The 15,009-nt window shown below is 42.2% G+C and overlaps 1 protein-coding gene and 1 non-coding gene across 2 annotated transcripts; both read right to left on the bottom strand.

The window, feature by feature from the left end:
- Nucleotides 1–2,043: 2,043 nt before the first annotated feature.
- Nucleotides 2,044–2,126, bottom strand: trnal-cag (transfer RNA leucine (anticodon CAG)). Its single transcript has one exon. It is a non-coding gene; the product is annotated as a tRNA-Leu (tRNA).
- Nucleotides 2,127–11,068: 8,942 nt separating this feature from the next.
- Nucleotides 11,069–13,277, bottom strand: LOC137914963 (transcription factor Sox-7-like). Its single transcript, XM_068758445.1, has 2 exons — nt 13,046–13,277; nt 11,069–12,060 (listed from the first exon to the last, which is right to left on the bottom strand). Exons 1-2 carry the CDS (start codon nt 13,275–13,277, stop codon nt 11,069–11,071), a joined length of 1,224 nt encoding a protein of 407 aa, XP_068614546.1.
- Nucleotides 13,278–15,009: the final 1,732 nt, after the last annotated feature.

Here is a 15,009-nt window from a genome sequence, read left to right on the forward strand (position 1 = left end):
AATAATTGTGAGCTGCTAAGAACATATGTGTCAGATGCAGCATTTTACAAAAACAAGTGGCTGCACACAGCCCTTGCGGGCCACAAAAAATAACGTGGAGGGCCACATTTGGCCCTCGGACCTTGAGTTTGACGCATGTGATCTAGAGGTACGTATAGTGCTGCGTGACAGTTCACACTAATACAACACAGATGCACAGCAGGTACGATTTTGCATAAAGTATAAGAAAGGTGCGTTTGTTGTAAAAGAGAGAGAATGAAGCTAGTTTAGAGAATATCCTGTCTAAATATCACCTGGGGTCAGCTCGCTCTTTTCAAGGACAAAGGAATGGCCACAGAATATGCGAGCAGTTACTCTTATCAGAGGCTCGCAGCCTGCATGCCATTCCCTCCCTGTGATGCTGGGAGTATCAAGAAGTGCTTCATCACGAGAGCACCCACTCCCACTGAGCTTACATGATCACAGAGTGAGGCGAGCCCTCACGCTGCCATATGTCTTCAGGAGCTTGATGGGTCACGGCGGGGTGGAGTCGAGGTGGGTGGATTTATTGCGTCCTGACTCATGGGAGAAAATAGTTGAAAGACCCCCCACTGCTGATTCATGACAGTGAGCGAGTGACTCAAGAGAACTGCTGAGAACACGGTTTTGTCCTTCTGACCATGGTCTTTCCTGTGCAAGGAAGGTACCTCCCTGCACTCCCCTTGTAAAGAGGCCACAATCAGTTTGAGTCATCATGAAGAGGTGATTTATCTTTTAATTAAATGTCCGAATTCTAAAACAATTATTTCTTTTTTTCCCATATTGGGGAATTCACTGCCAGCCGCAAAGCCATGAGAAAATATTTCCCCGAAATTCTGATGTTACATTAAATTAAATTGATATGCTTAATGGACATTTTGGTCCCCTCTATAGGCTCCACTCTGCAGGTGGATTACCATCACAGTGGGATGCCTTGAAGCTCATCGTCTGTCAGGCTCACACGTGAGCACTGATACTCAGGCTTAGCACTCCCCCCCTTCTGACTGTAGTTAAAATATCTGGGATAATTAGTGTGCGGTCGGCTGTGCAGCAGGATTCCTGCAATGTTAAATCCTATAAAGGTTTTACACCAAGGAAGTGGAGGTCCTGATATACGGCTCCAATTAAAGGGTGAAATTTGCAGGTTTAAAACCAAGTTAAAGGTTAAAAACTTAAAGGATGAATTTACAAATACTAACACTGTTATGTAAATTCATTAATTTAGGCATTGAAATAGCAGGAAACGTTTTTTCTTGTACCAATGTTTTTTCTTTTTCTATAAGAAAGAAGGTAAAAACAAAAAAAAAATCATGTTTGTTTGTTCTATAAATGAAGGAACCTGTGTGTCCAGACAGACTCCCTCTGGTTGCTGTTCTTTCTTTAACCTTTACCTGTCAGCGTGAGGTCACACTAAAACTCACAGAGAGGGACGTACAAGTATAACCGAGTGAATGAGACTGATTTAGACATGAAGCGGAATTACACAATCCTCCAGCAGCAAGCCACACCCTGCACAAATCCTGCTGTGCAGACCCCTGCAGATTTAAATGTCAAGTTCTATTTATTCATCTGTAGTTTTGTGTATTTTTTCCTTTCTAAGGTGTCAAGCGATATATATATATGTGTGTGTGTGTGTAGGTGTGTGTGTGTGTGTGTGTGTAGGTGTGTGTAGGTGTGTGTGTGGTAGGTGTCAGTGCATGTGTACAGTATTCCCTGATGCTTGTGCATGGGAATATTGAAAATCTGTGATTAGCCCTGTCCATTTATATTTTGCTGGAAAATAAATATTTGTTTCTGACAGCAGCTGACTTGAATTTAATGAATTTGCCTCATCTGACTAAATATGTTTGACACATTTCAGTCAGAAGAAGCGCATATATTGTTTGATATTATTGCATGAAATCAGAGATGATGATCATAGAAATATATAGAATTAAAAATTATTTACATGATAAATTATCAAAGAATTATACGATAGCATATATCACGACGTACCGTAACTGAAGTTGTTTTCGAAAAGGAACTTGTCAGAAGTGGGATTCGAACCCACGCCTCCAGGGGAGACTGCGACCTGAACGCAGCGCCTTAGACCGCTCGGCCATCCTGACTTATTCGCATCGCTTTCCACGTGCCCTTTGTACTGTGCTTCGTCTTAGGTCCTCTCGTTTCCAACAGGATATTTTACGCGCTTTTACTTTTCTAATAAAATCAAGCCCTCAGTGCAAGCAGACATTTAATTAAGCTTAGCCGAAAATATCGGCTTCCTGTGCATAGCACACGTGCGACTGATGAGTCACTGAGTCTAAGAGACAACGCACAAACTTTTGATTGGCCAAAAATTCCGTGCGACCCATTGACGTCATTCTTTCTTTTTTAGCTCTTATGTCTCGTACCTTTTTGTGCTTTTGTTACTGTTCTACATCATTGTAAATGGACATTAACCGCAATATAAAACTATTATATAATTGTTTATTCGATCATCTTCTGAACCAGAAATAATTTACTTTTATCTCCCATGTTTCTGCATCAGTCGTTAGTTGTTCGTCCTTTTCATACACAGAAGAATACCCCTGTCGAAGGCACCTTTGTTTGTGGTGAATAAAACAATGGTGACCTGATGCCATGCCATAAGTAGCTTTTTTATTTTTACATTTTAAAAACTGCTCTGTTGCTCCACAAGCAAAGCAAGGATGATTTTAGTCAAGTCTAGAGTGATGTTCCATATACATGTTGAGCAGAGCTTTTTTTTTAATTACATCTAAAATAAAATAAAGTAGTCTTAACTACATACATTTGTAGAATTACAGTTTTAAATTATTAGCAGTAACATTTATAGTTTTGGTTTTGCTCAGCAGCCTATATGTTGTAAATCACTGGATGTAGTGTAAATACATTATGTTTCTGTCTGCCCCTGCGCTCTCTCTCTCTCTCTCTCTCTCTCAACCCAACCGGTCAAGACAGATGGCCGCCCACTATGAGTCGTTCTGTTCAAGGTTTCAAGGGAAGTTTTTCCTTGCCTCTGTCTCCAAAGTGCTTGCTTTTGTGGGTCAAGAACAACTCGTATGAAAAGTGAATGAGTTCTCACCAGACCCATGCAATGACAAAGTTTAAGTTTCTTTTTGATTTAACGGATACCATTGCGTTCCCTGAGCAGCGATATATTTGAGTAGTATAGTAGTATAATTTGATGTGGTGCAATTATCCTGCACCAAAGCAGAAACTGGTCATCTTGTAATGCCATAAGTTAGCCTACAAGGTCATTGGCTGTTGTAAGAAATGAGTTTTATAGGTTTTTGCATTCAAACACCAACATCTGGGGAACGCTCCTTGTGAAAGTGCAAACGGTGTAATATTTAGCAGAAGCACAATTTACTGCAGTACACAGTCAAGTGTGGTTACAGTGTGTCCATAGCAAGTTGTAACTCTACAAAATAGCTTGATATAACTTAATTTGCCCACATATGAGGAAGTGCCCCGCAATGAGCATGGCGTCTTGTCTGGGGTGTAATGATGGATGGATGATGAAATGGCGCTATTTCTGAAGTTGAAAGCTGTTTGAAGAGTCCAGTCAGCCTCAATGTGAAAATAATCCAGTCTGTTATCAGTCTTTTGGATGGTGGTTGAAAAGAACAGGACTGACGCTCTGAGTTGAGATGTTTGGTGCGATCAGTCAGCTTCTCCACACACTGTACCCACAGTGGATACGTGACTGTTCTTGTTTGATTAGCTTATCAGAGCTTTCATCTATGACTGCTCTGAAGTATCCACCATCTGCAATAAACATAGACGTATATCCAGCTCATATCCTGTTTTTAAGCTGTCAGCATGGTGCTTATAGTTGAAGTGCCTGGACTCTGGGGACCGCCGTGTGAGTCATTTCCACGGCTCTCGTTTTTGATGTTGAGTCTTTAAGGAAACAGAAGCGAACATCCAGCAGGAAGGGATTCCTTAAAACGCAGACAACAACAACAATCCGCATATTGACCCCGTAAGGTAAGGTTGGAGGAATGGTAGGGGGCATGGAAATGATGGCAGGGTCGGCTCGCTGACAAGGCCGGTCAGGAGAGCTCTTACACAGAAACAGTGAACATCAAGGCAACGGAAATGCTGCGTGTCATGACTGACGCACTTCAGCTCTGAATAAGCGCTCACATGTCAAGCCATTGATCCTGTAAGTAGGAATTTGCATTGCTGATTTTGTGATTTTATGTTTTACAGGCACTCACATATATTTTCAAACCTTTAGTGTCATTTTATTCTGTTTTTAACTCTTTTAATCTCTTCTAAACTCTTTAAAATTTGGCACCGATTGATTTAACATGGATCAATTCATAGCACCAATTTAATATTGGTGCTTAATTTATTTAGTTAATGCTGTTACATTTCATTTGACTCTATATTTAGTTTGCTTGCCAGTCATGTTAGTGTTATTCTATTTTTATAATAGAATGCAGCATCTTATACATATGTGATGACAAATAGTCAGACATTACAAGATGTTATCTACAGTTTAGGAGATTAGAGGATTAACTGCACCTATTTTATGACAACAGTTTCATGATACTGATGCATTTTTTTCCGCTGAAGTTCACTGAAAAAATACATCCTTTCTTCCTTCATTTTTACATGTGGGACAACTGAGGGAAAACATGCCATTTTGTACACAACTGAATATATATATAAATGTATTAAATCTTTTACCTTTCTCCATGTAAATATCAGATTATTTTGAATCAATTTAAATGATTAAATATTTATTTTATAATGTTACATATGTTTATCTTTGCTTTTTTTCTGTGTATGTGTAAAACTTTTTTTTTCTGAATATCAGTTTAAAAAAAATCACAACATCTTGTCAAAGGAACATATTTTACCCACTATTGATATTTCATTCATCACAGACACAAGATGTTTATTTATCTATTGTTTGTGGACACAAATGATACCTAGGAAAAGTAAAGTAAATTTAAAAATGTGAAAAACAAAACTGCAGGTAAAGCAAAAATGCGCTAATAAGATCAATGATAATAATGTGATTTTAGGTCTGAAAACTTCAACTGCTGATGATAATAAATTTTCAATCATAGCTACTACGTTTTGACAGCAGATTATTTTTTAACCATGACTGACTTTAAGAGTTACATTTGTTTCATGTATGATAAACTGAATAATTACATAACTCATATTTTATCAAGCAAATAATGGTATACTTTTTAATAATTAGTGATTTAGACAGCTATTATTACAGGAGGAGGTTATGTAATCACCAGCGATTATTGCTTGATTATTGAACAATGTTAATGGAATTTGACACAGTCATGTAGGATGGGGGCCTCTATCTCACCACTGAATTTCATCTCAATCGGATCCAAAATGAAGGCAGTAAAAAATATTCAATTTTAACATTGAAAATCCCATTTGCGGATTCAAAAATCAGTTACAAATACACATCAACTCCGATTCACTTTTAATTTTCATGGTTGGTGTATAAAGATACCAAGAACACTTTAGAACCTTTTGATGATGATCCAGAAGAGATCCTGGATTCTGGATCTGATTGCTGAAACTGCAAACGTAATGGTTCTCGGTGTGTCCCATGAGCTGTCATCAGCTGCTCTGGTGCTTTGCTTTGTCTGTTCTCCCCAGCAGCTGTTAAAAGAGGACCAGCAACACCACTGAACTTATAGCATCACTCATCTGAATCATTAGTGCGTCTGCTGTTCAGGATGCACGCTGAGTAAACGATGTTGGTGCAGGATGATGGGGCAAGAACCACGAGGGCAGCATGAGGGCCCGATAAAATGGAAGAGATCGAGACTGACTTGAGATCAAAGACAGGCAGCGCTTTAACCATTGATTGTCATATCATATTTGATACACACATACAATTTCTTTACAAATTTGTCAGAAGATTCCATTAAGACCTTATTTTCCAAAAAATTGAGTGTTCTGACGATTCCTTCATGGTGCAGGCTTTAAAGGGTTAAAGGCATTATCCAAATTCACTAAATGTGTGGACATAGCCTAAATTAGTGTTTTAAACATAAAGAAAAGAAAATAGCAACACCTCAAAAGATGACCGGCTTTCTAACAGTTTAGGAATTAACCTAATTCGTTGCAATTACACATCTCACATCAGTCCTAAAGAAATACAGCTGTCAAAGGATGAAAACATTGGATTTAAAAGTCATAATCATCTCAATTAAAATGTAAATTTAATTGTGTAATGGCTCCTCCCATTACCTAACAACATGTCACACACTGAACAGTTAAGGCTGTTCTAGCTCATGGAACAGCCTCATCGCAATTAGGAAGCACAATAGGAATGTGCTCCTCCACAATGAGACACGTAGTTGCATTATCCTCAGAAGAACCTGCTGCAGTCAAAAGAAAATCAGTGCTGTTAGACAGAGACTATCCTGTAAAAATAGGACATAAACTGCTCATTTAATTCATCCAAATGTGCTGATATTTAACACCTTTTGATTTCTTTTTTTTAAGTTTTACTTCAGCCTTACATAAAACATTTTAATCCACAAGAAAGCTCTTGTTAAAGTGAGGAGTTTACAGAAATGCAAATTGTTTTGGAGGACAGCACGTATCTCAATCTTTTTTTTTGGTCGACTCTGCGGTAAAGCTCAGGCCAATAATCAGGCGCCGCTAACTGGAAACCTAGCCTTCTCCTTCCCAGGGTTGGCAGCCATGTGCTGGCCTCCCTCCGTGCTTTCGCCGCTCGCCTGTATCTGCTGAGAACAGGTGCCGGATCCTGTTCAGCTGCAGCATTCACGGCACAGGTACGAGTGGGAGGCCCTTGGCTGCTCATATGGTCCCCCGAGTTTTCCAGAGGTCCCCATCTGCATCCCTGCACATCCTCTGCCACATGGCACCTGTCCCTCGACGAGTCTGGTCCATTCTTCATCCGGCCACGTACACGCCTGCCTGCCACCCCATACTCTGCCTGTTGTTGAGCCACAATGAGATGAAGAATAGCTGCACCCTTAATCCCTCGCTGTGAGATGTGTGTGTTTCCCCCCCTTTTCCTTTCCTTTCCATATTTGGCCAGATTTAGGGCCAAGTATAAATTGTAAACATGTTATTATGCTGCTGTTACGCACTCCAACTGGAAATGTACTCCGACAACATTTAGTATTTGCTGATGTAAATGTGTCTTTATCCACACAGAGTAGTTTAATTTGGTGTGGAGTTCACTACATTAGCAGCGATGAGGAGGCTCTAATTGGTTTTACTGTGTTTTGCTTTTGCCATGATAATTCGCTCAGCATCACTCGTTTCATTCAGTTGCAAATAATCCCATGCAGGAACAAATATGTTTTACAGTGGTGGATTAAGGAATATTGCTCACACAGCAGGAAGGTTTAAAGGGCATCTCTGTCTCAGACATTAATACGCCACAGTCATTTATTACAAATCAGTCCCTTCCCCCTTGACCCCGAGTAAATAGCACGATGTGATTGGGCGCTCCCTATCCAGCTACACAATGGACGCTGAACCAACCAGACAGTTAGCCTCCTTCGTACCTCCGGAGGACGCAACATTTGTAATGATCACGGCTCACTTTGGTCCCAGCATAGAGATAATCCTTTGCACAGCTGTGCGCCTCATCTGCACACAGCGGGCCTTACGTCGCTACCTTGACAGTTGATGTTGAGTTACACTGCCAAGTTGTTTGTTTGCCCAAGGAAGTGACGTGACGGCAGAAGGGGAAATAGGAAACATAACAGACTACCTGACAGACTCGTTCCACAGGCTTGACCTGAGACTGGATCTGAGCCAGTCAGCAATCAGAGCGAAAAAAAAACAAGGAGAGGCTCTTTTGTCTTTTGTTCAACCTATATCATTATATATTTTTTTGCAAATATTGTAAATCTCATAATCCTGCAAATATATGAATGATTAGACAAGTCAAATGAAAGAGATTTGAGAGGGAGAGTATTTATGGACAATTTCTCCAAGTGTTCAGTTCACGCAGTTCACAAGGTTTCATGATGCATACATTTGATCGCATATCTATTTTATATTATCTATTTTATTTTATATCTAAAACGGCAGGAATGGCCATCTCGTGGTTCCACCAGAGCCCAGAGGGTTCCAAAGGTTGCGCTGACGAGTCGACCTCCACGGATTATAACCTCACATCTAGACAACTTCAAAATATCCTCCGGAGCTCATCTATAGACATGCCACACAACGAATTTTGATATGCCAATAAAAAACAAGTTCCTTCTAACATAAGTTAACATCTTATTAACCACTATTAATTAATGTATAAAGACCAGATGGTGAAATATGAAAGTTGATGCCATTAAAAAGCAGCAGTGCCAGAATGAATGGTTTTTACTGGAAATCCATTTATATTATAACTCTGTTTTTAGTATTTACTGCTGAAAATGTTACTTTTGAGTTCTCTATCTGCAGTTTTAGCTGTTTGAATAACGCTGATGATCTTGAAGAATGAATTTGTATTTATAGTTTGACAAAATTAAAAATAATGGAATGGATTATGGATTATCTGCAGGCGATGCATCCGGGGGGGGGGGGGTACCCTGTCTCACGCCCGTAGTCAGCTGGGATAGGCTCCAGCAACACCTGTGACCTGTAAAGCAGATAAAGCGGCCAAGACAATGGATGGATGGATTATTATTGGTTGGCAAGAGACCTAATTTCACATCTTTTGGGGGACACTTTTTAATGTGACACTAGCTGAATTGTAGATTTCTGGTTTATTGATTCATGTCATATTTGCCACAGTGATCATGAAAACTTTTTTAGTCTGCTGTGTGTTGAACTTTGCACGAATATAAAAGAAGAATATAGTCTTGTTATTGACTCTGCTCCATTATAGAATCTGGGGTCTCGCGTGATGACGCTTTGACATCTGAGTCCTTGTCCATGTCCTTGTCTCTGCTACAGCGTCCTACCCTGAGGTGGTCGATGTAGTTGTTGGGTGCAGCGAGTCTCTTTCCAGGGAGGTTGCAGCAGCAGCACCCATGCAGAGTTGACCCTGAAACCTCTTGGGCTGATGCCGCACCTCAGACTACTTTCTCACCCCCACGCCTGGGGCACCACCTGCCCAAAAATACGGTTGCGTTTAAATGGAACCCTCTGTAGGGTTTCGAACCCCTGCAGGCCCAGAGGGTAATGATCTAACCCCACAGAAATGAGCATGTCAGCTGGGTTGCGAACAGTGGTGCTTGATAAATGTTGTCACTCATGTAAGTTTAATCATAATCACAACACAAAGATACACGATCACGGTTGAGTGTGGGTGCAGACAAACTTCATTTTCGGTGCATTTGTTCACTGCAAGCGTTTTAACGGCGCATCTTTGTTCAATTTACGACAAGAAACGATGATAAAGCCTTTCCTGAAAAATGGTGGGTGCGTAAGATGCTAATCAACACAGCAGTGTTTCTTCCCGCTGGCTGGACAGTGAGTTCCCTTCCCTCTCTCTCTGGTGCTTTAAAGCAGGGCCCATCTAGGCCCAAACATCCTGATGGAGAGAGGCTTTTCCCTTATCAGTCAGGAAACACCGCTCCTCCGCCACATCCTCTTTACAAGAAGCACGACTCAACCATTCCCCCCCAAAAATGCAGGAAGACCAGCCAGACTTCAGGATTTGTCAAAAGTCCCCTGAATTCCTTTTATCAAAAAAGAAAAATTCAAGAGAACAGAGAGGGTGAGAGGGAAGATGGAGAGAAGGGGGAGGGAGGAAAAATGAGGAGGGTGTAAGGCAGTCAACGAGGTCTCCGGTTTTATTCGTTTATTTATTTTTGCACAGATTACGAAAGGTCTGCATCAGCAAGATAGAACGCGGGGCGAGGGGGCTGGGGTGGAAGGGGGTCCGGCGTGCCTAAGAATGGTACCGAGAATAAGACTCCAGAAAAACAAAGGACGGTGGAGATGGAGGTGGGCGGAGACGGCTGTGCCTGTTTTACACTAATCCTCTGAACGGGGATGAAAGCGAGAGGCGACTGATGGAGAAGGATGATTTGATGGAGGGTGGAAAAACTAAACGGGGGGGGGGGAGTGGGTGTCAGAATGGGCCGCACAACAGTAACTAGACAGAGCCCAAAATAGAAGGCCGTCTGAAAGCAAACCCAATTTGTGAAACATGCGTAAATAAAAAATAATTTGTGTGTGTGTGTGAGAGAGAGAGAGAGAGAGAGAGAGATGTTTTCGGTTTAGGTGTCAAAATAAAATAATAAATGAAAGTATTTTATTGTGGTATGAACTCTGTGAGCACATTGTCCAACACGCAACAGAATTTGTATAAAAAATTGAACTTTATTTTAAATTATTGTCTTTCACAAACCTAAATCAGCATACAGTTATAGTTACAGTATTATTTTCATCGTAGATATTATGATTATATATTATTAAGTACTTGAGAAGAAGTATAAATGCCTTTTTTCTTTTGTTATACACCGTTTTCTTTAAATTGCATAAAAACAAAAAAAACAAATGTCCAACTGAAACCTCATTCAATTACAACTAGTGAGGAAAGACTCCCGAAACTAACTATCATACAAATGTTCAAATGGAAATCGTCGATAATAGCATTACAATTAGATTTTATGCAACACATTAAAGGACTTAAATAAGCTTTGAAGGCGCATCTGTACATGCCGCAGCGGCAACGGTGACGGGCGACATTTACAAGTGGACAACAAGTCTTTAACAATTTTTCCTGCGTATTAGAAATTATATGACAACTGGAGGTGGCATACTTTAGTACTTTGCGTCTGCATCCCTGAGTTGTCCATTTCCATTCTTCATATTCCTCCAAACTGCTCTTTGTTCTTTCCTCGGCTCCAGACGATCATATTGCCCTGCAGTCAGTTCAGGTTTAAATCACGGTAGCAGGAAGTTACTCAAAGATGCTAAGAAGAGATTTGAAATTACAGATGAGAGCACAAAAAATGTTCCCTTCCTAGCACCTGAGTGCAACATTTTCCAAATTTGTTTCACTCTTTTTTAGACTTTGTGGTGTCTCTATCAGTCATATGTTTAGTGGACGCCGTGGCGAAGCTTACGAGATGCCGTAGTTGTTGTAGTAGGCCGCCGTTGCGTCTGCCAGCACGGAAATCAGGCTGGTTTCTGTGGTGCTGCTGGGACACGCCGTAGCTGCTGCGGTGGCTGCGGACGCTACCTGGATGTGTCCTGTGACAGTCATGCTGCTGCCCTGATCCGGGTGGAACATGGTCCCAGTGGAGTTCAGGTACTGGTCAAACTCATTGCGGTCCACCTCACCCAGAAGCTCAGCCTGGCTCAGCTGGTCTAGAGTCTCCAGGTGACCCTGTGTCTCTGGTGGGGGGGACAGCTGGCCCAGGTGACCCTGATGGAGCCCATGGTGAATCTGGGGGAAAGTTGAGGTACTGTAGTAAGATAGCAGCGGCCCGGGGATCATTCCACCACCACCACCACCACCAGTTTGGGACATGTGGGGGATGTGACCTATGTGTGTGCCCCCACAGTGGATTTGGGTCTGAGCATAGTCAACGTGGTAGGGCGGCGGGCTACCCATGTGTGTCTGATTCTGGTGGTGCTCGTCGGGACAGGAGGCTGAAGAAGAGCAGGAGACAGAGGAACTTCCAGATGTTGAATAATAAGAAGGGGGCACATGCTCGTGATCCACGATGTCTAAGGGGGACATCTCAGGGGGGGTGGGCAGGCCGTAGGGGTAGGTGTCGAAGCTGCTGTTGGAGCCCGCTGGATCTCTGAAACTTCGGACGCTCGGCAGGGCAGGGCTGGCTCTGGAAAACCTGCCGCTGACAGGGCTGCCCTCATCTTTGTCGAGGGGGTGACAGAGGGCACGCTGGTCGGGCAGGGCATTCTGATCGGGGGCCAGGCCGCTCAGGAGGAAGCCAGGGTCCACCCGCTTACAGATGCGCTTCAGCTGTTTCTTCCGGCGAGGCCGATACTTGTAGTTAGGGTAGTCCTGCATGTGCTGCACCCGCAGCCTCTCCGCTTCCTCCACATAGGGCCTCTTCTGAGGGGGGGTCAGAGCCTTCCACGACTTGCCTAGAAGAAAAAGGCGAAGGAGATATTTAAAAATAATAAAAATATATTTCTCAAAATTTAATTACTTCAAAAAACTAGTTTGCAGTTTCATCACTTTTTTTTTTTACTGTTTTCTTCATCTCCCATTTAAAAATTATTAAACCTTATAAAATAAACACATCAATGTTCCCAGGGATTTTTAATCTTTATCTTCTTAAACATAAACATATTAAAATCACATCAATATTTGTGGCATTACATTGTTTTCCAAAATTAAAGTGATTTAAATAGACTACAACCAATAACACAAAAAGTATTCCCTTATTATGATAAATACATATGAATATTTTTAAAGTTAACAATTGAGATTTGCTCTCTCAGATGTGTTCCAACCTTTAAAGGGCGAATGAAAAAAAAAACATCCGGCAATTATTAAAACTGTATTCAGCTTACTCAGTGATTTAAAAGACGTGCAAAATTTCAAGATAAGCACAAGTTGGAAAACAGAATCAGAAAAGTTTTATTTACAAGTATACGTGTACTTATACAAGGATTTTGATTTTATTGTACAAGCGTCGCTGAGATACTAGAGGAAAAATTCAAGTGAGGCTTTTAAAATCTCTATTAAAGTAATACTGTTCTGAAATTGTCTTTAAAGTGATTTCCACGCAGCGAGAGTGCTGAATTTTAATATTCAGAACTAATCCAAATCCAACGAACCTTTCTCTCATCTTATGCGCTCATAAAGTAACGAATCTCACGGTGAGGCGACATTCACTTTCAAGTAATGGAAATTCAGAAAATCCTGTAACGGCTGTGGAGTGAGTGCGTGATTTGGACTACTAAGTATAATTTTTCAGTTTTTTATTTTGTCTTAAAGTTTTATAAAGATTTCCTGGAGTTTGAAACAAGTTACAAACTTTTGTAAAACACAAGTGGACAGTTTGTAGGATAATAATAATAATAATAATAATAATAATAATAATAATAATCTCCTTCATCTCACCCAACATTTTGCTGAGCTCGGCATTGTGCAGGTCTGGATTTTGAACCGCCAGCCGTTTGCGCTCATCTTTGGCCCACACCATGAACGCGTTCATGGGCCGTCGGATCCGCGGCTCCGGTGCCTTGTCCGTGGGGGTCCTGTGAGGTCCTTGTCCGTCGGACACGTCCCCATCTCCTGGAGGACACTCAAAGGATTCTGGCCACGACGAGTACGCACTGATGAGGGCTGCCATCTGCGCACTCTCTTCTCTCCAAACTTTACGCGCGCCTGTATTCAAAAAGTTGGCTTCTTAGTCGAAGTGTACGTTGAGCTATTAAAACCCCCCAAAGTAGACTGCTCTTTAAAATCCAGCGGTTACACTCACTGACAAGATCACTAGAGTTTACGCTGCTCTCACCAGTCTCTCACGCTGTGCGTGTGCGCGCGGAGAGCAGGTTGAAAGGGAAAAGCACAGATGTTTCAGCGGCTCCTCCTGCAAATGTTACGATTCAGTCTTTCCTGGTGGATGAGGGGAGCGCTTTATATTTGAGGAGCAGGTTCCAGAAGCCCCGGAGGAGGCGGCGGCTCCTCCTTGATTGCAAGTTGAGCCCCGTGAAAGGGAAGAGAGAGAGAGAGAGAGAGAGAGAGAGAGAGAGAGAGAGAGAGAGAGAGAGAGAGAGAGAGAGAGAGAGGGGGGGGGTTCTTCAGGAGGAGCTACTTTTAGTGGCCCCAGAACAGAACACCATGAGTCCCCCTGAATTATTGTTTTTCTGTCTTCTCCCAAGTTTTAGTTCGATCAAAACTATTAAACAGATAAAAAAATAATAATTCAAAAGCGTTTTTCTACAGGGAAAACCTGACGTGTCAAACTGATCTAACCTGCTCTGCTGTGTTACACAGCTGACAGTTACAGGCTGGACACGGACACGCTGTGTGCTGGCACGCACATGGAAACACGTTACTTCCGGTTCTTTGGACAGAAACCAGTTTTAGTGATGTATTTTTCATGAACATCATTTTTGTTGAACAAAACCAATAATTACGGGCCATAATAATGGATAAAGACCTTTTCATTATATTTTATTTTTGACTCTGTGGGTGAACAGAGATATAAACCCACTGAGCACACACTGCAAACAAATCAGTTTCCTTCTGTGGCCAGAGGCCGGTGCGTATCAAATCCAGGAGTTCCTGTTGACAGGATACTCTTGGTCTGCAGCCATGAAGTAGCTCACACTCTCACACTGAAGGGCGCACGCGCACACACACACACACACACACGCACACGCACACACACGCACACCGCTCAGAGGTCATCTGGCTTTGGAATATTTTTAGAGGGAGTAGTCTGACCAGACTCTGTGAATTCACTTTATTTCCTCAGTTCATCTTCAGCCAACACGGATCCAAAGTTGTCATCAGTGGCTCCCACGCCATCAGGCTGAACACGCAGCTCCGGCTGTGTGTGTGTGTGTGTGTGTGTGAGTGAAACTCGCTCCACCACTGTGTGGAGCTGGCCAATCAGTGCCATGTTGGGCCGCAGCGCTCAGGTGCGCGCCGGCGGGGCGCAAGAGTGACGCAGTAGACTGGCAGCTTAAAATGTTCAGTTCGGAGTTCAGCATGAATCGGGGTGGGGGGGGGGGTCTCTGAGATGATGAATAGATCTGTGCGGGTGGGGGGGGGGGGCTGCATCAACCTGCTGTAGATCAGGGTCAAAGACGAGATGCCCATTCATGATGTCAAACAGAGATTAGCCTTAATCCAGTTCACAGATCGTGTTTCTCTGTCGTGCTTTTATACATTTCGATGTAAGTGGGCAGACTGTCCACAAACACACAGTTGTACAGCCTATTCAGTGACGCGGGTCACTGAAGACAAACTTTACCGGTAATTGAAGTGACATATCCTGTAATGTGGAACATCTCAGATTAAAGATTACATTTGCAGGTAATTGTTTCCAAGAGAGACGGAAACAAAACTCCCTT

This window comes from Brachionichthys hirsutus, unplaced genomic scaffold (assembly GCF_040956055.1).
Source record: "Brachionichthys hirsutus isolate HB-005 unplaced genomic scaffold, CSIRO-AGI_Bhir_v1 contig_328, whole genome shotgun sequence".
In the NCBI taxonomy this organism is placed as follows: domain Eukaryota; kingdom Metazoa; phylum Chordata; class Actinopteri; order Lophiiformes; family Brachionichthyidae; genus Brachionichthys; species Brachionichthys hirsutus.

Coding starts and splice junctions, on each gene's coding strand:
- LOC137914963 (XM_068758445.1), bottom strand. CDS start 13,277: ATGGCAGCCCTCATCAGTGCGTACTCGTCGTGGCCAGAATCCTTTGAG. Junction 12,061..13,045: donor CGAGCTCAGCAAAATGTTGG/GTGAGATGAAGG, acceptor TTTTTCTTCTAG/GCAAGTCGTGGAAGGCTCTG.